Source organism: Bombina bombina, chromosome 1, assembly GCF_027579735.1.
Source record: "Bombina bombina isolate aBomBom1 chromosome 1, aBomBom1.pri, whole genome shotgun sequence".
Classification (NCBI taxonomy): Eukaryota; Metazoa; Chordata; class Amphibia; order Anura; family Bombinatoridae; genus Bombina; species Bombina bombina.
The window spans coordinates 592,325,887-592,349,907 of NC_069499.1; the positions used below are offsets into that span (position 1 = coordinate 592,325,887).

The 24,021-nt window shown below is 38.6% G+C and overlaps 1 protein-coding gene across 1 annotated transcript in view; it reads right to left on the bottom strand.

Annotated features, from left to right (window-relative positions):
• Window positions 1–6,850: 6,850 nt before the first annotated feature.
• Window positions 6,851–24,021, bottom strand: part of NDUFA10 (NADH:ubiquinone oxidoreductase subunit A10) — a 51,786-nt gene continuing 34,615 nt past the window's right edge. The window contains exons 9-10 of the mRNA XM_053698886.1: window positions 9,714–9,822; window positions 6,851–7,052 (exon numbers count right to left, since the gene is read on the bottom strand). Coding sequence (XP_053554861.1) covers window positions 6,984–7,052; window positions 9,714–9,822 — 178 coding nt within the window. The 3' untranslated portion in view covers window positions 6,851–6,983. The remainder of the gene's footprint in view (window positions 7,053–9,713; window positions 9,823–24,021) is intronic.

Genomic DNA, 24,021 nt, shown 5'->3' on the forward strand with positions numbered 1-24,021 from the left:
GAAATGGGTCTAGAATTCTCTACCATTGTAGTATCCTTTCCTGGTTTCTGTAAGACCGATATATGCGCTTCTAAAATTTGGGTAAGCCACTTTACATTATCATCTATTGCTTGGAATAAGGAGGTGAGATGTGGTGGTATATGTTTAAACTGTTTATAATAGGTATTGCAAAACCCGTCGGGCCCTGGGTTCTTATGGAATGGTAAACTATTAATTGCTGCCACTACTTCCTGTTGCATAATAGGGTTCTCTAGCTCTTTTACAATATCTAGTGGTATTGTGGGGAGGTCTATCTCATTTAAGTTGGTTGTGTATGCTTCTGGTTTATCAGAAAAAGCTAGGGGTGGAAGGTTATAGAAACTTTGATAATATGATTTAAATTTATTGACTATAGTGACTGAGTCTTGTACGTATTCCCCATTGGGCATGCATAGTTTATGTATAAGTCTGTTTTGTGCGTAATAACCTCGCTAAGAGGGTTCTAGCCCTGTTTGACTCAGCATAGCATAGCTTTTTGAGGTAGAATGCCTTATCTTGTGCTTCTTTATATAGTATGTGATTAAGGTTACTCCTAGCCGATTGTAGTTGTTTGCTAAGGTTATGATCCCTTGGATTCTGTTTGTGTAAGGTTTCAATGGACTGTAGGTTAAGTACTGCTTCCGCATATCACTCCTATATTGTTTCTGAAGTATGGCTGTTGAGGTAGGTTAAAACTGAAATATTCACGAAGTGTGGTTGTGAGTTTGTCTAAAATTTAGGGTTTTTTAAGGAGAGTCTCATCCAGTCTCCATAAAAAGGGTGTGCAGTCATCCTCTAGCCAATTTAACTCGACATTTAGCACAGCATGATCCGACCAGCTAATGGGTTCTATATCTGCATCTGCCACTAAACTATACGTACGTTGATCTATAAAGATGTAATCAATACAAGAGTAGTTGCTATGTGGGTGGGAATAAACCTTAAATATTTTTTGTGTAGGGTGCTTTGTTCTCCATACATCAATTAATGACATTCTTCTAAGGTTTGAGCACATTTTGTGGATAGATGCTGGAGCGACCAAACCAAGTCCAGTTGAACAATCCATTTCTGGCTCTAACGCTACATTAAAGTCGCCAGCGAATATCAACGCACCTTTTTGGATACAAAAAACTATGTAAGTAAGCTTCTGGAAGAATTTAGATTGATTCTTGTTTGGAGAATATACGTTGACTAATGTTAAGTACCTATGATATAATTTGCCCACTAATATAATCTATCTGCCCTCAGCATATCCTATTTTCTGGTGTAATTGGAAAGGGATTTTTTTACTAAATAATATTCCTACTCCATTTTTCTTTTTTTTATGTGGGAGGCAAAATATCCCACTGGGAATTCTCTGTTATGGAAGTGGGGTTCAGTAGCTCGTGGAAAATGTGTTTCTTGGACAAAGACTATGTCCCTTGACATTTTTTTTTAAACTTGACAAGGCTACCGACATCTTAGTAGGTGAATTTAATCCTTTAGTATTCTGTCTGATAATTGTAATCTGATTATTATTCATAGCTACTGGAGAGAGTGTAAGATCTTACCCATTGTGTTAATAAACATCCACAGATTGTGTATTCATATGTGTACTTCCCGATCCCGTCTAGTGATGAAGGGATGAGGAAAGACAGAAAGAGGAAGGGAAAAAGGCATTCATAGAGTCTGCTGGATCTCTGAAATAACATAAAACCGATATTAAAAACAACAACGTTAACAAAATATATATTAAATGTGTAAACAATAATTCCCCTCTCATGGGGGCTGCATACTTAACTACGTAGTGTGGCTGATAACATTTAGTCATAGTGCTTTTATATGTGCTAAACTTAATGGGGTGTAAATAATTTTTGCCTAGGCAAGGGCGGCATACTATTATCATCCTTAGGGACACAGATAGGTATTGTGGAAAAACATATGTTATTGCAGATATACATTACAATATCATAACCTCAAATTCAAACAATGTATTTCTCATGGAGGCTCAGTCTCTTTTGGGGAGTGTATTGGTCTTGAGGCTTGATTCTTGGACTTCCTCTTCTTAGCCACCTTATTCCATCCAGAGCTCTATGCTCTTGGTGGGTCTTCCAGGGGTTCTCCATTATTCTCCAATCCATCTTTCAGTTTTGGAAATGAAGGTGTAGGTATGTCCAGTTGGGAGCAATATTTATCAATGTTTGTATTGACAGTTATAGAGAAATGGGGGCTGGAGATTTTGGAAGAAGAGGGGGAAATAAGGAGCTCAGTTTGAGAGATTTAGCTTGAGGTAGTGAGAGGACATCCAAGATGAGATATGAGAAAGACAACGACCAGAGTTAGCAAGGAAGGAGATAGGTCTGATGCAGAGAGGTAGATTTCATTGAAATACAAATGATATTAAAACCAATGGGACTTTATTAAGGAACCTAATGATGACGTGTAGATTGAGAAGAGAAGGGGGATCGAGAACAGAGCCTTGCGGTACCCCAACAGAGAGTGGTAAAGGAGCAGAGGATGGTCCCAGAGAAGGCTACCCTACAGGTACGGTTAGACAGATAGGAAGAGAACTATGAGACAGCTGTGTTGCTAATGCCTAAGGATTGTAGGGTTTGGAGCAAAAGATGGTGGTCAACAGAATCAAAGGCTGCATACAGATCAAGGAGGATAAGCAGAGAAGCCTGTGGCTTTTGCTGTAACTAGTTTGTTGGTAACCTTAACAATTGCTGTCTCTGTGGAGTGATGGGGCGAAATCCAGATTGCAGTGGGTTAAGGAGGGAGTTTAATGTAAGGAAATGGTATAGACATGCATATACTAGCTTTCCAAGAAGCTTTAAGGCAAGAGGGAGTAGGGAAATAGGGTGGTGGCTGGATGGGGAGGTTGGATCGAGAGGTTTTTTTGAGGCTAGGTGTGACCAGTGCATGTTTAGATGAGGGAACTGTACCAGTGCTGAGAGAGAGGTTGACAATGTGTGCGAGTATAGGGATAAGGGTAGGAGAGAGGGAGAGGAGTAACTGTGAGGGGATGGGGTCGAGGGGACATTATAAGGGCAGAAACTTATTCCTCTAACAGGGGCAATAGAGCTAAATTTATGGCTATGTGGGTTTTGGATGATTGTGAGCTTTTGAGGTGATGGGAGACCGGTAGTATGTTGAGAGCCGATTTCATTTATGATGGAGTCAATTTTGTTAATAAAATAGCTAGTAAAATCTTGAGCTGAGAAGTTGTAGTAGGAGGTGGGCGAAGAAGAGTAATGAATGTGGAGAACAGACGTTTTGGGTTTGAAGAAAGAGTAGAGAAGTAATGTTGCTTATATAGATTAAGGGTAGAATAGTAAGAGTTGAAGTGAAGAAAGTCAGCTGAACTCAGAGATTTTTTCCAGTGTCGCTCAGCAGTACAGGAACATCTGCATAGATACGTGTCAGAGAAGTATGCCAGGGCTGAGGATGAGTGTATGATTTCCGAGTTATGGTATGTGAGGCCAGATTGTCAACAACTGATGTAAGGGTGGAGTTATAGTGGCAGATAGATTCATCAGGGCAGGAAAAAGAGGGGATGGAAGAGAGGAGAGGTTCGAGAGAGCTAGCGAGCTGTTGCTGATCTAATGCTGATCTAGCTGTTCCTGATAATTTTAAGCTCCCAGACAAAAATAAATTGCACTTTTAGGCACCTTTAGTATTAACACACAGGCATTGCATCTTATGAGTTATGACTTTAAATTTATTACAATACACACAATGTGGCGTAAGCTGTTGAATTACTCGGCGACAGTCGACACCTATTGTTCACCATTTGGTCAGTCATCTGAATGTGCAGTAGTTTCAACTGATTGTGAGCATATCGTTATTAATTGGAAGTGTGGGTTAGTCGTTCGTTATGAACGCAATAGTGATACATCGATTTCCTAGCGAACCATGGAGGGTCATATACTAGGGGGTATTTACACATCCTCTTCGTTTACATACGAGGTTGGCTTTTGTTATAGGTTCGTAGAAAAGTAGGTCTATCCCGCTGTCAGTAGCGAGTGACACACCTCTAATCCAATAGGTCAGGATATTTTTATTGTAGGCCAATCAATAGAGCGTATATGTGAAACACGGGTTGAACATACTAAACATTAGTTAAATATGGCGATAATCTTTGACAATCCTTACACACAGTGGCTTGTGCAATAGAAATTTAACATGAGAATCCTATTCATGATCTATAGAAAATTGTGTTCATTTATTGAGAAGCCGTAAACTAAATGTGAGCAACCCAGATATAATATGGGCGACGTACTGATACCACAGTGATTTATAGAGAGTCATATACTGGTATGATATCATATATCCACCATATGCACACATGAGAATGGCCTCTGGAATAGGGTTGTTGATAGTTTGACACAGCTCGCTAGTTAGAGCGAGTGACACACCTCCAATCTGATAGGTTAGGAAATTTTTCAGTATGGGCCAATCAATATAATGTGTATGTCTAACACGACTCGATCACATTATACAAGCGAAGTAGGGATTGTTAGAAGATTAACACGATAAGGGGAAAACAACTATCAACTATCTTATCAATCAATATTTTGTATGAATTGAACATAAGAATTACATTTATGATCTATAGAAAATCGCTTTCATTTATGACAAAGCCGTAGACGAAATGTGAGTAATCCTAACATACTATTGTGTCCTATAAAATATTGGGGATATACACTACGGATTATAAATTTGAAAGATAAAATAATTTAAAACATGTTGATGATGATTTGCATATGGTAGGAAAACCGCTGTGAACGTGTCATACATTGTATAATATGAATGTGAAAGAATGCTTTTTTGTATTCATGTTTACATTTTTTCTACATGCTTAGAGATTGTCGTTTAGAAAAACGAAAAAAAAAAGTGAGGAAACGGCGTATGAGCCGAGAAACGCGTTGCATTTACAGGGGGGCTTGATTGTATTCCCCCTGTTAACTCTTTTGTATATGTATTTTAATTTGCTTTTCATAAATAGTACTTTTAATTTGTAAAATACTCGTGAGTGATTCTACCTGTCTGCACCTGCTTGGAGTGGAGCCTAACACACAGAAGTTTGCCACACTTGGATATTGCATCCTAAAGAAAAGTTCCTTGGTGGTGAGCTGACACACCATACCTAAATATGCCAGCTTGCTCCTACTAGCACATAGGTGTGCTCATCCAATATGCGAGTACCCAATCTTCCTTTGTGTTAAGTTAAACATCATATCCCTAGTGATCTGCACAATTTGGTGCTTTTCCTGTGTTTCATATTTTTACTACAGTTAATGACTGATATCCTTTGTGGGTGAGCTGTCACACTTGATAAAATCTGCAGCCTGTCCCTACAAGCACATAGGTGTGCTCCAGAGCCTTGCGAGTACCCATTTGGCTTTAATCCGTGACTTTGCTTTTATTTGAGGATACCACACATGAGGCACCCCTTTGTTTTGTCATTTATATAGTACTTCTGGACCGTTGTTAGTGAGGAGGAGGCAGCAATCGTTTGGAAAAAAGATACACTTCATAATCTGAATTTGAACTTTCTTTTAATATGCTAAATCGTTGGCAATTCTAATTGTACTTATAATCTCATATTGCATTGAGGTCACTACTAGCTATTTATTAGCGCTTTTGTTGTGTAGATTGATCTAATGACTTGATGCTTCTGTGAAGTTTGGTGTGAGGGGTAGAAGGAGGGAGAGTTGTAGGGAGGGATGTGATGTTACAAGTGAGATGATGACTAGAAAGAGGAAAAGGGGGAGTTTGTGAAGTTTGAGATAGTGCATCAGTAGCTGAAAATCAGATCAAGGGAGTGACCATCTTTGTTACGCAATGGACACTAAATTGGGGGCGGTGAGTGTACTATGTGTTTTATACAGGTTATTTCAGATAATATACACTAGGTTGTGGTATTGTATAATGAATAGTAGAACAGCTGTATGCAATTTGACTATGTGAATGCATATTTAAGGCTCATTGTAATTATACATTCTATGCATGAATAAGGGCTGAGTGTGTAGCCCAAAACATTGCATTTCTGTAGTCTTTATCCCAATAAAGAGACCCTGGTGGGGTACTTACAATGGAGTGGTGCTAGATTCTTCATTGAGTTTGCCTCTTGGATCTCGGTCAGGATCCAGTTTCTGAATCCCCCCTATATACTTGCCAAATATAAGACTTCATCTGGTTTCTATACAAGCTTACTTTGTATCCCTTAGTATGTGTCAAAGACTAGCAAACAACAGACTGCTATTATAAGCAATGAAGTGTTAGAACTAATAGAGAGCCTCTGTGCAAAAAAATATTTTGCCCTCAATGCTCAATAGTGAAATTATTGCAAAAGTTAAATTATTGGTTGAAGTTGGATTCTTGAAGATAAGCAAGAATATTTTAGTGAGTGCACAACAAAAAGAGAAAGTTTTGTTAGCATAATGTATACAAAAATGTGGAAAATCACCTAATAATAATAACCCTTAACAACATTGTACTACACTTGTTCTGCTTTTGCACAATAGAATCCTAGTAATAATATAATATATATATATTTATGAAAATCAGTACTGTTTCAAGGCAACACCAGGTAGGGGTTATGTAACAAACTATAACATAATAAAGTTATTGTGTTCAGTAAGTTATAGTGTGTGCTACCACTTTTTTTTTTATTAAAAGGGTTTGCATTAGATACATAGTCTAAATGGAAGAAGCTATTAGTCCACACTAAGGGAAAAAAGTAAAATTTGTAGTTGTGCACTAATTTCTTACTCATCTGGGACTAGTGTAAATTTTTCTCTCTCAACGTAAGCTTCTGGTTCTATAAGTAACACTTATTACCCACAAATAGTTTAAATACATTTTATTTATAATACAATTTATTCAGGGTTGGTAACCATTTTCTAACAAAAAGACGTTGGATGAAGGCAACGTTGTACAGTTCCACAAAACTGTATATTTCAATGCTTGATCACTCTTTTTTACTTAAGCCAAATCATTTTGTCACCAATATCTTCATTGTAACCTTTTGCATACTTCCTTCCTGGTAACTGTAAAAAAAAAAAGTGATTATGCAGGTGTTTGTGTAAATTTGTAAAAAAAACCCCTGATAGGTTTGAAAAGTTAACTACATTACAAAATAAATAAAAATATACAGTACTGTGCAAAAGTCTTTGGCCACCATTAGATTTGTTGTTTTAGCAAAGTTTTAATGAAAATCTATATTTATTTTTCGGTCTCTTTATTAAGATACAAACAGAAAAACAGGAAATATGTACATAAAATATAAAAAAATAAAACTATTTTCAGAACAAAATAGCTTCTTCAGGCAAACGTCATTATTTACTTTGACCTCCTTGGCACTAAGAACATCTTTTGGAGAGACTGTCTTGAAGTTTTCAAACGTAATCTTCTGGTATATTATACCAGGCTTCTTTCAGCACTTGCCAGAGTTCTTCTTTAGATTTAGGTTGTCTTACTTCTTTCTCTGTCCAGGTGATCCGATACTGCCTCTATAATATTCAAGTCTGGACTCTGTGGCGGCCAGCCCATGTCTGTCAGTGTTTTATCAGCTGTTTTTCTCTCCAAATATGATTGCATTAGCAGTGTGTTTGGGGTCATTATCATGCTGAAAAATGAAACCATTCACAATCAGGCACTTTCCACCTGATTAAAACCTGTCTGTACTTTTCAGCATTCAGGATCCCATCAAATCAGACAATATCGCCAACATCACTGGCAGAAATGCAGCCCCAAACAAGGACAGACCCTCCACCATGTTTCACTGAAGGCCACAAGCACTCATTCTTCCATCTCTCTCCAACTCTTCTTCTCACATATTGTAGACGATTGGACCCAAAAATGTCAAACTTGGATTCGTCACCCCATAATACTCTTTTCCACTGATCTTCATTCCAATCTTTGTGAGCTTTAGCATATATTAGCCTTTTCACCCTGTTCCCCTTGCGAAAAAGTGGTTTCTTGGCTGCTACCCTTCCATAAAGACTATTCCTGATCAAGCTTCTTCGGACTTTAGAAGGGTCAACTTGGAATCCCGATAAAGCTACCAGATGCTGAGCCAGGTCCTTGCTGGACTGCTTCCGGTCTCTCAAAGAAGAAACTCTAGAAACTTCTCATCAGATTTTGAAAGTTTTCTTGGCCTTCCAGTCCTTTTTTGTCCTTGACCTCTCCTGGTTCTTCAAATTTCCTTATAACAGCTTGAATACCACATATTGAGTATCCAGTTTGTTTGCCGATTTCCCTTTGAGAGTGGCCTTGCTGATGCAAAAAGTATGATTTTATGTCTATCAAATTCTGTGATCTTATGCTATTTGAATGGAAAGATGTGATTGAAAGTTGGTCTGATTAGCAAGCTTTCAATGAATTAAACACATACCACATGTTTGTAATGCTCAAGCATGTCTTGCACAAACCTGGGGTAATAGAACTTTTTCACAGCAGTCATTTTGACATGAAATAGTAGGCCAAATATAGGTGTTAGCAATTACATTAATTAGGGTTCCATTCCATTTAGGTTTACAAGAGCCAGGTTCCTGCTGCTGTTCATGTTTAAGGGGAGGTCACACTAAATACTTGCCACTTTAGCCTATAGAAGCGGTTTTATTATTTTTTCCTGTTTTTTAATACTGCAACTGAGAAGAGGAGGAATCCGACACTGGTGTTAGTGTTAAAACAAATCCTTTATTATATCATGCGGATTAAAAAGTTCACAGCAACATATGAATTGGTCGTCACGGGCGCAGCACTAACAGGCTTACGCGTTTCGGATGAATATCCGTACTCACAGCCTGTGACTACGGATATTCATCCGAAACGCGTAAGCCTGTTAGTGCTGCGCCCGTGACGAGCAATTCATATGTTGCTGTGAACTTTTTAATTTGCATGATATAATAAAGGATTTGTTTTAACACTAACACCGGTGTCTGTTTCTACTTTTCCAGTTTATCCGACCCTGTGGCTGTTGCTTGTGATTGGAGCGGGTATTCATCTTTTTACGGGCTGGAGGAGAGATTACTTTGGAGGTGACGTAGGGGGTAACGTGAACACTGTGTGATCCTGTAGAGCCTACCGGAGAGGTCCTGTGAGCTACGTGAGCAGAAGTGAGAGAGACGTAGTCCCGACTTAGTTTGCAGCATAGGATACATGACCTTGGTTTGAGCCTACCATAAGACCATTTAGGATTTTGATCCTTAGTGCATATAGCACTGTGTACCATATATTATACACTGTGGACATATCTGAGTATCCATTGTTTGTTTTAATACTGCAAACAAATTTCCTGTATTTACTGGTTGTATTCTAATAAAGAGACTGAGCAATAATTATATATGATCACACCATTGATAAAACAAATCTAATGGTGGCATAAGACTTTTGCATAGCACTGTATATATCTAAAAACCTTTAATACAAGAACCATCTTTAGGAACTCACTCTGGGCTATCATTTTTTAATCCATCATACAAAAATATTATACTCTATACCTCTTTAATCTTCCTCTGTTTTCCCCTCTACCACCCTCTGCCCCTGTAATGCACCACTAGCCACCAATCTCATTCACCAACAGCTTTCATCCATTGATTTCCTTTGCTTTACAGACCAGTTATCACAGCTGCATAAAAAAATAATAATATAAAACCCCTGTTTTTATCCTTGGGGTTCTACCTATTCTCATTTTCCCCTCTGCTTACCGATCTGTACTGGTAGTATGCAGAATCATACTCTGAGCCTCCAATGGTAACCTCTGGAAGGTATATGGGAATAGTCAACAGGCTGATAATACGGTCTTTATCCTCCACCCTATAAGTAAATAAAGAAATTACATTTTATCTGAATGTATTTAGTTTTGAAAACTTTCTTTATATAAAGAGCTCACTCAAGGACTTCAAAACGTTCCAGCCAGCTTAGTGTCTTAGTTTGCATAAATTGCATTATCCATAATATGAGGGGTTTCTGAATGCTGCACAAAACATATGGGTAAGACTGAAATTAAAAGTATCCTTAATGCACTATTCTAGCAAAATCAAAAAATTAAACAGGGTTTTGCCAAACTTGGATGGATATTGATCATGACAATATATCCTTTTAAATATTCCAGCTTACATAAGACAATAGTTCCAATTGAATATTAGTTGGAGGAGATTCTAAGATTAGCAATGTAGATAAGACAATTTTCAGTTTTAGCCTTAAAGGGATACTAACCACAATTTTTTTCTTTCACGATTCAGATAGAGCATGCAATTTTAAGCAACTTTCTAATTTACTCCTATTATCAATTTTTCTTTGTTCTCATGTTAGCTTGATTTGAAAAAGCAGCAATAAAAGGTTAGGAGCTGGCCCATTTTTAGTTCAGCACCTCGGTAGCGCTTGCCGATTGGTTTGCTACATTTAGCCACAAATCAGCAAGTGCTACCCAGGTGCTGAACAAAAAATGGTCCGGCTCTAAAGCTTACAGTACTGCTTTTTCAAATCATGATAACATGAGAACAAAGAAAAATTGATAATAGGAGTAAATTAGAAAGGTGCTTAAAATCTCATGCTCTATCTTAATCATGAAAGAACAATTTTAAACTACTTTCTAATTTACTTCTATTCTCAAATTTGCTTCATTCCCTGAACATTTTCTGAAGGAACAACACTGCACTACTGAGAGCTAGCTGAACACAAAAAGCCAATCACAAGAGACAAATGTGTGTAGGCACCAATCACCGACTAGCTCTTACTAGTGTAGGATATGTACATATTCTTCTTCAACAATGGATAACAAGAGTACAAAGTACATTTGAAAAAAGAAGTGTCAATGGACATTTGACTGTAGATATATTAAGCCCTGTGTATTCCTAAAGGATTTGAACCAGTTTTTGAATTATTTAGTGAATTTAAAAGTGTCTTAAAAATTACATGCCCTCTCACTGGTTTTCAAACCTGTCCTCATGTCTCCCTAACAGGTCACATTTTGAGGATATCCGAACTGGAGCACAGGTGAAATAATCAGCTGATTAATAAACATGGTTATTTTACCTGCCCTCATGCAAGGTAATCCTGAAAACCTAGGCTGTTGGGGAAGCCTCAGGACAGGTTTGAAAACCAGTGCTTTATCAGAATCATGCAAGTTTAACCCCTTAACCCAATATGATATAAATCCATTAATAACGTATATATACACGTTGTGCGGTACTTTGCTTATCGTACCACACAATGAATATATACGTCTAAGCTGCAGGAAGCTCCAACAGTCTCATCTGTTAAGTTACAGCCGAGAGCTTGAGTTTCTGAGCTCCAGGCATATGTCTTCATATGGAACCGGAGCACAATTGGTGCTTTGGTTCTATATGAAAGCAGATGCCAGATCGTTAAAGACCGGTGACACTGTGTGCATCACCGTCTGTAATAATCATCTGCTGGTGCCGGTGGGAGGTGTGGGAAGGAATAGAGGAGGTGGGTGGGCCCTACCTACACTACAGGGAATTTTAATAAAAAATAAGAATATAAAAAAAAATATATATAAAAAAGTGTCAGACCCGGTGGAGGGTTACAGAGCTGTTTGGGAGGGATCAGGGAGGTTGGAGGTATTCTACACTGCAGAAAACAAATACAAATTCAAAAATATAATTTAAAAAAATTGCCTTAAATCTTCATATTAGACTGTCTGCCAGTACCTAAGATGGTGGTAACAAGTGGGGGTTGAGGGATGGAAGAGAGCTGTTTGAGAGGGATCAAGTAGGGATAAGGGGGTGGGAAGTGTCAGGTTGGAAGTTAATCTCTACACTAAAGCTAAAATTAACTTGACAAGCTACCCGATTAACCCCTTCACTGCCAGGAATTTCAGATGTGTGGTGCACAGCTGCAATTAGCAGCCTTCTAATTACCAAAAGGAAATGGCAAAGCCATTCATGTCTGCTATTTCTAAACAAAGGGGATCCCAGAGAAGCTATTACAACCATTTTTGTCATGACTGCGCAAGCAACATGTAAATAATTTCAGTGAGAACCCCAGTTTGTGAAAATAACATAATTTATGCTTACCTGATAAATTCCTTTCTTCTGTTGTGTGATCAGTCCACGGGTCATCATTACTTCTGGGATATAACTCCTCCCCAACAGGAAATGCAAGAGGATTCACCCAGCAGAGCTGCATATAGCTCCTCCCCTCTACGTCAGTCCCAGTCATTCGACCAAGAATCAACGAGAAAGGAGTAACCAAGGGTGAAGTGGTGACTGGAGTATAATTTAAAAGATATTTACCTGCCTTAAAACAGGGCGGGCCGTGGACTGATCACACAACAGAAGAAAGGAATTTATCAGGTAAGCATAAATTATGTTTTCTTCTGTTATGTGTGATCAGTCCACGGGTCATCATTACTTCTGGGATACCAATACCAAAGCAAAAGTACACGGATGACGGGAGGGATAGGCAGGCTCATTATACAGAAGGAACCACTGCCTGAAGAACCTTTCTCCCAAAAATAGCCTCCGAAGAAGCAAAAGTGTCAAATTTGTAAAATTTGGAAAAAGTATGAAGCGAAGACCAAGTTGCAGCCTTGCAAATCTGTTCAACAGAGGCCTCATTCTTAAAGGCCCAAGTGGAAGCCACAGCTCTAGTGGAGTGAGCTGTAATTCTTTCAGGAGGCTGCTGTCCAGCAGTCTCATAGGCTAAACGTATTATGCTACGAAGCCAAAAAGAGAGAGAGGTAGCAGAAGCTTTTTGACCTCTCCTCTGTCCAGAGTAAACGACAAACAAGGAAGAAGTTTGGCGAAAATCTTTAGTTGCCTGCAAGTAGAACTTGAGGGCACGAACTACATCCAGATTGTGTAAAAGACGTTCCTTCTTTGAAGAAGGATTTGGACACAAGGATGGGACAACAATCTCTTGATTGATGTTCCTGTTAGTGACTACCTTAGGTAAGAACCCAGGTTTAGTACGCAGAACTACCTTGTCTGAGTGAAAAATCAGATAAGGGGAATCACAATGTAAGGCTGATAACTCAGAGACTCTTCGAGCCGAGGAAATAGCCATTAAAAACAGAACTTTCCAAGATAACATTTTTATATCAATGGAATGAAGGGGTTCAAACGGAACACCCTGTAAAACGTTAAGAACTAAGTTTAAACTCCATGGTGGAGCAACAGCTTTAAACACAGGCTTGATCCTAGCTAAAGCCTGACAAAAGGACTGGACGTCTGGATTTTCTGACAGACGTCTGTGTAACAAGATGGACAGAGCTGAAATCTGTCCCTTTAATGAACTAGCTGATAAACCCTTTTCTAAACCTTCTTGTAGAAAAGACAATATCCTAGCGATCCTAACCTTACTCCAGGAGTAACCTTTGGATTCGCACCAGTATAGGTATTTCCGCCATATTTTATGGTAAATCCTTCTGGTAACAGGCTTCCTAGCCTGAATCAGGGTATCAATAACCGACTCAGAAAAACCACGTTTTGATAAAATCAAGCGTTCAATTTCCAAGCAGTCAGCTTCAGAGAAGTTAGATTTTGATGTTTGAATGGACCCTGTATCAGAAGGTCCTGTCTTAGAGGTAGAGACCAAGGCGGACAGGATGACATGTCCACTAGATCTGCATACCAAGTCCTGCGTGGCCAAGCAGGTGCTATTAGAATTACTGATGCTCTCTCCTGTTTGATTTTGGCAATCAATCGAGGAAGCAGCGGGAAGGGTGGAAACACATAAGCCATCCTGAAGTTCCAAGGTGCTGTCAAAGCATCTATCAGAACTGCTCCTGGATCCCTGGATCTGGACCCGTAGCGAGGAAGTTTGGCGTTCTGGCGAGACGCCATGAGATCTATCTCTGGTTTGCCCCAACGTCGAAGTATTTGGGCAAAGACCTCCGGATGAAGTTCCCACTCCCCCGGATGAAAAGTCTGGCGACTCAAGAAATCCGCCTCCCAGTTCTCCACTCCCGGGATGTGGATTGCTGACAGGTGGCAAGAGTGAGACTCTGCCCAGCGAATTATCTTTGATACTTCCATCATTGCTAGGGAGCTTCTTGTCCCTCCCTGATGGTTGATGTAAGCTACAGTCGTGATGTTGTCCGACTGAAACCTGATGAACCCCCGAGTTGTTAACTGGGGCCAAGCCAGAAGGGCATTGAGAACTGCTCTCAATTCCAGAATGTTTATTGGTAGGAGACTCTCCTCCTGATTCCATAGTCCCTGAGCCTTCAGAGAATTCCAGACAGCGCCCCAACCTAGTAGGCTGGCGTCTGTTGTTACAATTGTCCAGTCTGGCCTGCTGAATGGCATCCCCCTGGACAGGTGTGGCCGATAAAGCCACCATAGAAGAGAATTTCTGGTCTCTTGATTCAGATTCAGAGTAGGGGACAAATCTGAGTAATCCCCATTCCACTGACTTAGCATGCATAATTGCAGCGGTCTGAGGTGTAGGCGTGCAAAAGGTACTATGTCCATTGCCGCTACCATTAAGCCGATCACCTCCATGCATTGAGCTACTGACGGGTGTTGAATGGAATGAAGGACGCGGCATGCATTTTGAAGTTTTGTTAACCTGTCTTCTGTCAGGTAAATCTTCATTTCTACAGAATCTATAAGAGTCCCCAAGAATGGAACTCTTGTGAGAGGAAAGAGAGAACTCTTCTTTTCGTTCACTTTCCATCCATGCGACCTTAGAAATGCCAGAACTAACTCTGTATGAGACTTGGCAGTTTGAAAGCTTGAAGCTTGTATTAGAATGTCGTCTAGGTACGGAGCTACCGAAATCCCTCGCGGTCTTAGTACCGCTAGAAGGGCACCCAGAACCTTTGTGAAGATTCTTGGAGCCGTAGCCAATCCGAATGGAAGAGCTACGAACTGGTAGTGCCTGTCTAAGAAGGCAAACCTTAGATACCGGTGATGATCTTTGTGGATCGGTATGTGAAGGTAAGCATCCTTTAAATCCACTGTGGTCATGTACTGACCTTCTTGGATCATGGGTAAGATTGTCCGAATAGTTTCCATTTTGAACGATGGAACTCTTAGGAATTTGTTTAGAGTCTTTAAATCTAAGATTGGCCTGAAAGTTCCCTCTTTTTTGGGAACCACAAACAGGTTTGAGTAGAACCCTTGTCCTTGTTCCGACCACGGAACCGGATGGATCACTCCCATTGTTAACAGATCTTGTACGCAGCGTAGAAACGCTTCTTTCTTTATCTGGTTTGTTGACAACCTTGACAGATGAAATCTCCCTCTTGGGGGAGATAATTTGAAGTCTAGAAGGTATCCCTGAGATATGATCTCTAGTGCCCAGGGATCCTGAACATCTCTTGCCCAGGCCTGGGCGAAGAGAGAGAGTCTGCCCCCTACTAGATCCGGTCCCGGATCGGGGGCTCTCGGTTCATGCTGTCTTTGGGGCAGCAGCAGGTTTCCTGGCCTGCTTGCTTTTGTTCCAGGACTGGTTAGGCTTCCAGCCTTGCCTGTAACGAGCAACAGCTCCTTCCTGTTTTGGTGCAGTGGAGGTTGATGCTGCTCCTGTCTTGAAATTCCGAAAGGGACGAAAATTAGACTGTCTAGCCTTAGCTTTGGCCTTGTCTTGAGGTAGGGCGTGGCCCTTACCTCCCGTAATGTCAGCGATAATTTCTTTCAAACCGGGCCCGAATAAGGACTGCCCCTTGAAAGGTATATTAAGTAATTTGGACTTAGAAGTAACATCAGCTGACCAGGATTTTAGCCACAGTGCCCTGCGTGCCTGTATGGCGAATCCTGAGTTCTTAGCCGTAAGTTTGGTTAAATGTACTACGGCCTCCGAAATGAAAGAATTAGCTAGTTTAAGGATTCTAAGCCTGTCCGTAATGTCGTCTAGCGTAGAGGAACTAAGGTTCTCTTCAAGCGACTCAATCCAAAATGCTGCCGCAGCCGTAATCGGCGCGATACATGCAAGGGGTTGTAATATAAAACCTTGTTGAACAAACATTTTCTTAAGGTAACCCTCTAATTTTTTATCCATTGGATCTGAGAAAGCACAGCTATCCTCCACCGGGATAGTGGTACGCTTAGCTAAAGTAGAAACTGCTCCCTCCACCTTGGGGACCGTTTGCCATAAGTCCCGAGTGGTGGCGTCTATTGGAAACATCTTTCTAAATATTGGAGGGGGTGAGAACGGCACACCGGGTCTATCCCACTCCTTAGTAACAATTTCAGTTAGTCTCTTAGGTATAGGAAAAACGTCAGTACTCGCCGGTACCGCAAAGTATTTATCCAACCTACACAGTTTCTCTGGTATTGCAACAGTGTTACAATCGTTGAGAGCTGCTAAGACCTCCCCTAGTAGTACACGGAGGTTCTCCAATTTAAATTTAAAATTTGAAATATCTGAGTCCAATCTGTTTGGATCAGAACCGTCACCTACAGAATGAAGCTCTCCGTCCTCATGCTCTGCGAGCTGTGACGCAGTATCAGACATGGCCCTAGCATTGTCAGCGCACTCTGTTCTCACCCCAGAGTGATCACGCTTGCCTCTTAGTTCTGGTAATTTAGACAAAACTTCAGTCATAACAGTAGCCATATCTTGTAATGTTATCTGTAATGGCCGCCCAGATGTACTAGGCGCCAAAATATCACGCACCTCCCGGGCGGGAGATGCAGGTACTGTCGCGTGAGGCGAGTTAGTCGGCATAACTCTCCCCTCGCTGTTTGGTGAAATTTGTTCACATTGTACAGATTGACTTTTATTTAAAGTAGCATCAATACAGTTAGTACATAAATTTCTATTGGGCTCCACCTTGGCATTGGAACAAATGACACAGATATCTTCCTCTGAGTCAGACATGTTTAACACACTAGCAAAAAAACTTACAACTTGGTTATAATCTTTTTTAGCAAAAAAACGCACTGTGCCTCAAAGAGGTACTAACGATTAAATGACAGTTGAAATAATGAACTGAAAAACAGTTATAGCATCAAACTTTAAAACAACACAACTTTTAGCAAAGGTTTGTTCCCATTAGTAAAAAACAACACTAATTAAATTTGTACATAAGAAAACAAAACAACGTTTTTTATTCACAGTCACTATAAGAATTCTCACAGCTCTGCTGAGAGAATTTACCTCCCTTCAAAGAAGTTTGAAGACCCCTGAGATCTGTCAGAGATGAACCGGATCATGCAGGAAATATAAAAGTAGCTGACTGGAATTTTTTGATGCGTAGCAAGGAGCGCCAAAAACGGCCCCTCCCTCTCCCACACAGCAGTGAAGAGAAACGAAACTGTCACAATTAAAGCAAAAAACTGCCAAGTGGAAAATAATGCCCAAATATTTATTCACACAGTACCTCAGCAATGTAAACGATTCTACATTCCAGCAAAAACGTTTAACATGAGAATAGTTATTAAAAGGATTAGTGACCTTTAACACAGTAGTTCCGGTGAAATACCATCCCCAGAATACTGAAGTGTATACATACATGTCATTTTAACGGTATGGCAGGCTTTTCTCATCAATTCCATTCAGAAAATAAAAACTGCCACATACCTCAATGCAGATTCATCTGCCCGCTGTCCCCTGATCTGAAGCCTTTACCTCCCTCAGATGGTCGAGAACAGCAATATGATCTTAACGACTCCGGTTAAAATCATAGTAAAAAATCTCTGTCAGATTCTTCCTCAAACTCTGCCAGAGAAGTAATAACACGCTCCGGTGCTATTTTAAAATAACAAACTTTTGATTGAAGTCATAAAAACTAAGTATAATCACCATAGTCCTCTCACACATCCTATCTAGTCGTTGGGTGCAAGAGAATGACTGGGACTGACGTAGAGGGGAGGAGCTATATGCAGCTCTGCTGGGTGAATCCTCTTGCATTTCCTGTTGGGGAGGAGTTATATCCCAGAAGTAATGATGACCCGTGGACTGATCACACATAACAGAAGAAATATAGATTTAATCGCGATTTTCTTATAAACGACTATAACACCTTCATTTTGCATTATAAAAAGTTTATTTAACACTACTAATCTTAATGTACATGTTTCTCAATGTCCAATACACTCTTGGAGCATAAAAATACAAACCACAAAATAGTTAAAATAAAATTTGCTGCCTGTGATGTGATTAAATAGTAGCCACTAGAGAATCCATTACAGGCATATAGCAGTAGGGGTGGGAGGCTGCTCCTTTCAGAAATGCTGTGCCTTAAATACATTGTAGATGCAGTTACGTTAACCCAGCAGCTAATAGCAGAGGGAGTCGTGGGGTTAACTGCATCTGCTATGTATTTAAGCTGTTTCTCAGAGAGCAGGAGATTGTGTGGGAGGTTCCATAATGTTTACATACCCTAATTTTCAGACTGCAGACGTCCCTAGGGGGAAATATAAGTAAGTGGCTTTCTCTGCTCTTCATTCCTGCATGGGCTCTGCTTTTAGATTTCTAGATTGACCGGCTGCTTCTCAGAACAAATTGCGACTCCACAGGGTTTTAAAATCGCGGCGATTAATCGCGGTTATATATATATATATATATATATATATATATATATATTTTTGTAATGTTGTGCCAGCACCACTAGTTTAGTAGATTTCACAGTTTAATATACTGAGATAAAATATCATGTGTCCTATATAGGACCACATTTCTCAGTATAGTGCACAGATAAGGGTATTTAATTAGTATACATATAAACAAGAGAACTCAGACCCTTATTTTTCTAGCACCCAACTATTTCCTGAAAAGTATATATGCTAATAGACAATGAAAGATTTGAGAATAAATAATACACATACTTTTAGAGAGTGCCTTTTAAAGATTTATATATTGATTTTTGCATAACAAGAATACATAAGCATGACCCCTAAATAAGTAGAAAGTTCAAAGTCCACAACCCGGGTTGTTAGATAAAAATTAATGAGCTAGTCCATTCATGAGACCAATATTGGTATTTTTATAAATGCCTAGTTATCGGCACATTTGTAATCCCAATGATGGAAAACAACGTTAATGCAGGGACAGCACCATTAGTTATGTAACACTGACACTGTAGGTTTGTAAACTTGTATCTTCGTGCACCCAATGCAGATTATAACTGTATCAATCATAGCAGGAAAAAAGTGGCAATTTCTCAATACCACATTAAACTTGCTTTTACAGTTCTGTGTTGCGTGTGGGGATATTATAAGACAGGTACCTGCTTCCTCGGTTGTTCCGTCAGTGACGTGTCATGGTTTCATATCTACCTGCTCGTTGTTTCCAATGTATCTTTTTCAAACCGGTTTCGTGGATATCACCTTTCCTTTCAACTCCGTGCTTGTTTGGCTTGTTTGGCTCTTTCTGTGCATCTGCACGCCTTGACTTGTACTGGAGTATACTTTCGTTAGAAGGTCAGCTTTTTGGACGGTGCACCGCTGCTGCACCGCTCCAAACAAACAACTTTGCAGCTACGCGCGTTTCACCCGGGGTCCATTCGGGCTTCTTCCGGCTGTGTGTAATTGGAGATTGCTCTCCATAGCCTTTAAACAATATGCTCCGCCTTTGATTGGCTTTTTCAGGTACATAGTATGTTTTAGCCGTACAGGTGAAATGTCAGACAATTATCAATGTTTATCTTGTTATGCTTTAACCTTTTTCTTAAAATCACACACTTTCTATATACAATATTATCTCTATTTATACTGTGCAGTGTCCACAACTTCCATTTTATATTTCACTTATTTCTTAACGGAATTATTTTAAATCTTATGGAGGAAGCAGGTACCTGTCTTATAATATCCCCACACGCAACACAGAACTGTAAAAGCAAGTTTAATGTGGTATTGAGAAATTGCCACTTTTTTCCTGCTATGATTGATACAGTTATAATCTGCATTGGGTGCACGAAGATACAAGTTTACAAACCTACAGTGTCAGTGTTACATAACTAATGGTGCTGTCCCTGCATTAACGTTGTTTTCCATCATTGGGATTACAAATGTGCCGATAACTAGGCATTTATAAAAATACCAATATTGGTCTCATGAATGGACTAGCTCATTAATTTTTATCTAACAACCCGGGTTGTGGACTTTGAACTTTCTACTTATTTAGGGGTCATGCTTATGTATTCTTGTTATGCAAAAATCAATATATAAATCTTTAAAAGGCACTCTCTAATAGTATGTGTATTATTTATTCTCAAATCTTTCATTGTCTATTAGCATATATACTTTTCAGGAAATAGTTGGGTGCTAGAAAAATAAGGGTCTGAGTTCTCTTGTTTATATGTATACTAATTAAATACCCTTATCTGTGCACTATACTGAGAAATGTGGTCCTATATAGGACACATGATATTTTATCTCAGTATATTAAACTGTGAAATCTACTAAACTAGTGGTGCTGGCACAACATTACAAAATTAATTTCTGACTATTTTAGTAGTCTTTCTTTATGGTACCTTGCACACTAAGTATAAATATAGCAATTGAAGGGTTTGTTTAGAATATTTAGAATTTAAGTTTAAAGTATAACCCCTAATTGGGGTATTTATGCTGTGCAGAGTTTTCAATAACAACACAAATAACATATAATGGCTGAATTAAATGAAAGTGAGTGGCAATATGATGTAGATGATACTTTTTCTGTTCCCTCTAATACCGAGGGTATTGCTTCAGTCTCCTCTGAAAATCCAAGCATCTATAAATCGTTTAAAGAATATAAGAAAAAATTGTTTAAAGAACAAAAACTAAAATGGGAAATATCTAGTTTAGAGAAATATGTTGAAATGAAAATGATTCCAAGAGGACTTAGGATAAGAAAGAGACCGGGGGCAAATCTAGATAATCCTTTATTGGAAAATTTCCAACTTAAATGGGATGAATATGCTTCAAAATGCTCCACAGATTGGATGAATCTAATGATAGAGGAAAATAAACTTAGACTAGAGAAAACTCAAAAAGAACTAACATTAGCAAACAATGAGATAAATGCTTGGAAAGGAAAAGATGAATATGAAAGGCTTATGGGCCTAGCAAAAGTTGAGCTACGTAAAATTCAAGATTCAATAAAATTTAGAAAGAAAAAGAAATATCAAAGAGACTGGCAAGACTATCAGGATAAAAAGGTTTATGATTACACATATAGTGCCTCTAGTGGCTCTGAAACAGAAATCTCGAGTGGAGATGATAATAAAACACAAAACTCCTACAGAGAACAACAGAAAAGTTTTTTAGGACACAAAAACACAAATCTAGGAGAGGGGGGAGGAAACACAGATGGCAGAGGCAGACGCAGATACCCACTCAGACAGAGGAGGAAAAGAAACCTATAAATGTTGTCAATTTGTCAGAAAAAAATCTTTCTGACAGTCAAATAGAGGTTTTAGAAAAAGGATTAACTTTCTCACCAGTGAATAAATTAGACAAGTTTGAATTGGTCAAAGACCTCCATCTATTTGCTCGAAAAATAGTTCTAAGTAAAACTTTTGAAAACAAAACAGACAAAAAAACTTTAAATATACATGATAGGCAAAGTGTAAAAATTCTAGAGGAATTACAGGAAGAAACATCAGGTCAATCAAGTCAGACAACAGCTATAGGTTTTAGTGATTTTAAGAAAAAGTCAGAGTACATGCCAGCACTATCCAGTATTCCCCTTATTCATAATTTTGTTAAATTAGTGGAAAAAGATATTGATCTTCTAAGTACAAATGAGCCCATATCTGATAATTTAACGAAGATACAGAGAAATGCATTAATTAACTTAAAAAATGACACCAGCATAACTATTAAGCCATCAGATAAGGGCGGTAATATTGTAGTTCTAAACACCAAGGATTATGTGGATGAATGTCATAGACAACTAAGAGATAAAAAACAATACAGTGTCTTACACTTTAACCCTACTGAAACTTATAAAGATAAATTGTTTCAAATTTTAATGAAAGCGAAAAATGAAGGCATAATAAACCAAAGAGAATTTGATTTTCTATTTGTAAAATTTCCAAAAACTGCAACATTTTACTGCATACCAAAACTGCATAAAAATAAACTGCCACCACCAGGTCGCCCCATTATATCGGGCATGGGCTCTCTAACTGAGAAAATTTCACAGTATGTAGATTTTTGCCTTAGACCGAATTTACTAAATCTCCCCTCATATATCAAAGACACACTAGATGTATTAAAAAAACTCAATGATATAAGTATATCTGCTAATACTTTATTGGTTGCAATTGATGTAGAGTCACTTTACTCAAGCATCCCCCATGATAAAGGGATAGAGGCAATAAAATACTTTCTAATTCAAAGAGGTTCAGAATATGACAAACATACAAATTTTGTGTTAGAACTGTTATCTTTTATTTTAAAGCATAATTATTTTATGTTTGGAAACAAATGTTATCAACAAAACTTAGGAACAGCGATGGGGACTTGCTGTGCACCCACATTTGCTTGCCTCTATCTAGGAAAATGGGAATTTGACCAAATCCTTAATAGCCCTGAGATAAATGACTCCATTTCATTATGGCTAAGATTCATCGATGACGTGTTCCTCCTATGGGAGGACACAGAGATGAAGCTGATAGAATTTATGCAAAAACTAAATAACAACAATTGGAATTTAAAATTTACTTACACTTACAGTAAAAATGAGATCACATTTCTTGATTTACGCATTTTCAATGAAAACAATAGCCTCAAAACAGCAACTTTTCGTAAAGACACTGCAGGAAACTCATTACTTTCATTTGATAGTCACCATCCTAAAAAACTGATACAAAATATACCCTATGGTCAATTTTTAAGACACAAAAGGAACTGCTCTGATATTGAACAATTTAAAATTGAAGCAGGTAATCTAAATAAAAGATTCAAAGCAAGAGGCTACACACAACAATGCCTAAAAAAAGCATTCAATAAGACTAAAAGTAAGGAGAGGGATGATTTATTGTATGAAAAAGCGGGTGACACAACGGAATCACCCTTAATTCGTTTTATAGGAACATACAACCATAAATGGCAGAATATCCGTTCAATTCTATATAAACACTGGCACATTTTATGGATTGACAAATCAATAGGCAAATTGGTAGGAGAATCCCCACTTATGACTCCAAAAAGAGCACCAAATTTAAAAGATTTTCTAGTTCAGAGCCACTTTGAGAATAAAAATAAAAATACAGGAAACTGGTTAACTGATAAAAAGAATGGGAATTTTAAATGCTCACACTGCTCAGTTTGCGCAAATATGCTGGTAGGAAAAAGCTTCTGTGATAAATTTGGGTCCTTTCATAAAATAAAGGGACGTATAACTTGCAAAAGTGAAGGAGTAGTGTATATGGTTTGCTGCAATTGCCCCCAATATTACATAGGTAAAACCTATAGGGAGCTCAAAGAAAGGATAAAAGAACACAAAAGAGACATTAAAAACAAATGCACAAAAACCAGCAGTGTAGCACGTCACTTTGCAGAGTGCCACAATAGTGACAAGAGACAGTTAAAATTTAGAGGCCTAGAAATAGTAGACTTGAAAGGCAGAGGTGGAAATTTAGATAAAATTCTATTATGTAAAGAAAGCAAATGGATTTATAATCTAAAAAGTCTAAAACCAGAGGGCCTAAATGAAGAGTTAAATTTTGGCTCATTTCTAGGAGACTGAAGCAATACATACAGAACTAAAACACTAAGGCATTCAATTTAATCCAGCTGCCCATAAGATTTAAAATAATTCCGTTAAGAAATAAGTGAAATATAAAATGGAAGTTGTGGACACTGCACAGTATAAATAGAGATAATATTGTATATAGAAAGTGTGTGATTTTAAGAAAAAGGTTAAAGCATAACAAGATAAACATTGATAATTGTCTGACATTTCACCTGTACGGCTAAAACATACTATGTACCTGAAAAAGCCAATCAAAGGCGGAGCATATTGTTTAAAGGCTATGGAGAGCAATCTCCAATTACACACAGCCGGAAGAAGCCCGAATGGACCCCGGGTGAAACGCGCGTAGCTGCAAAGTTGTTTGTTTGGAGCGGTGCAGCAGCGGTGCACCGTCCAAAAAGCTGACCTTCTAACGAA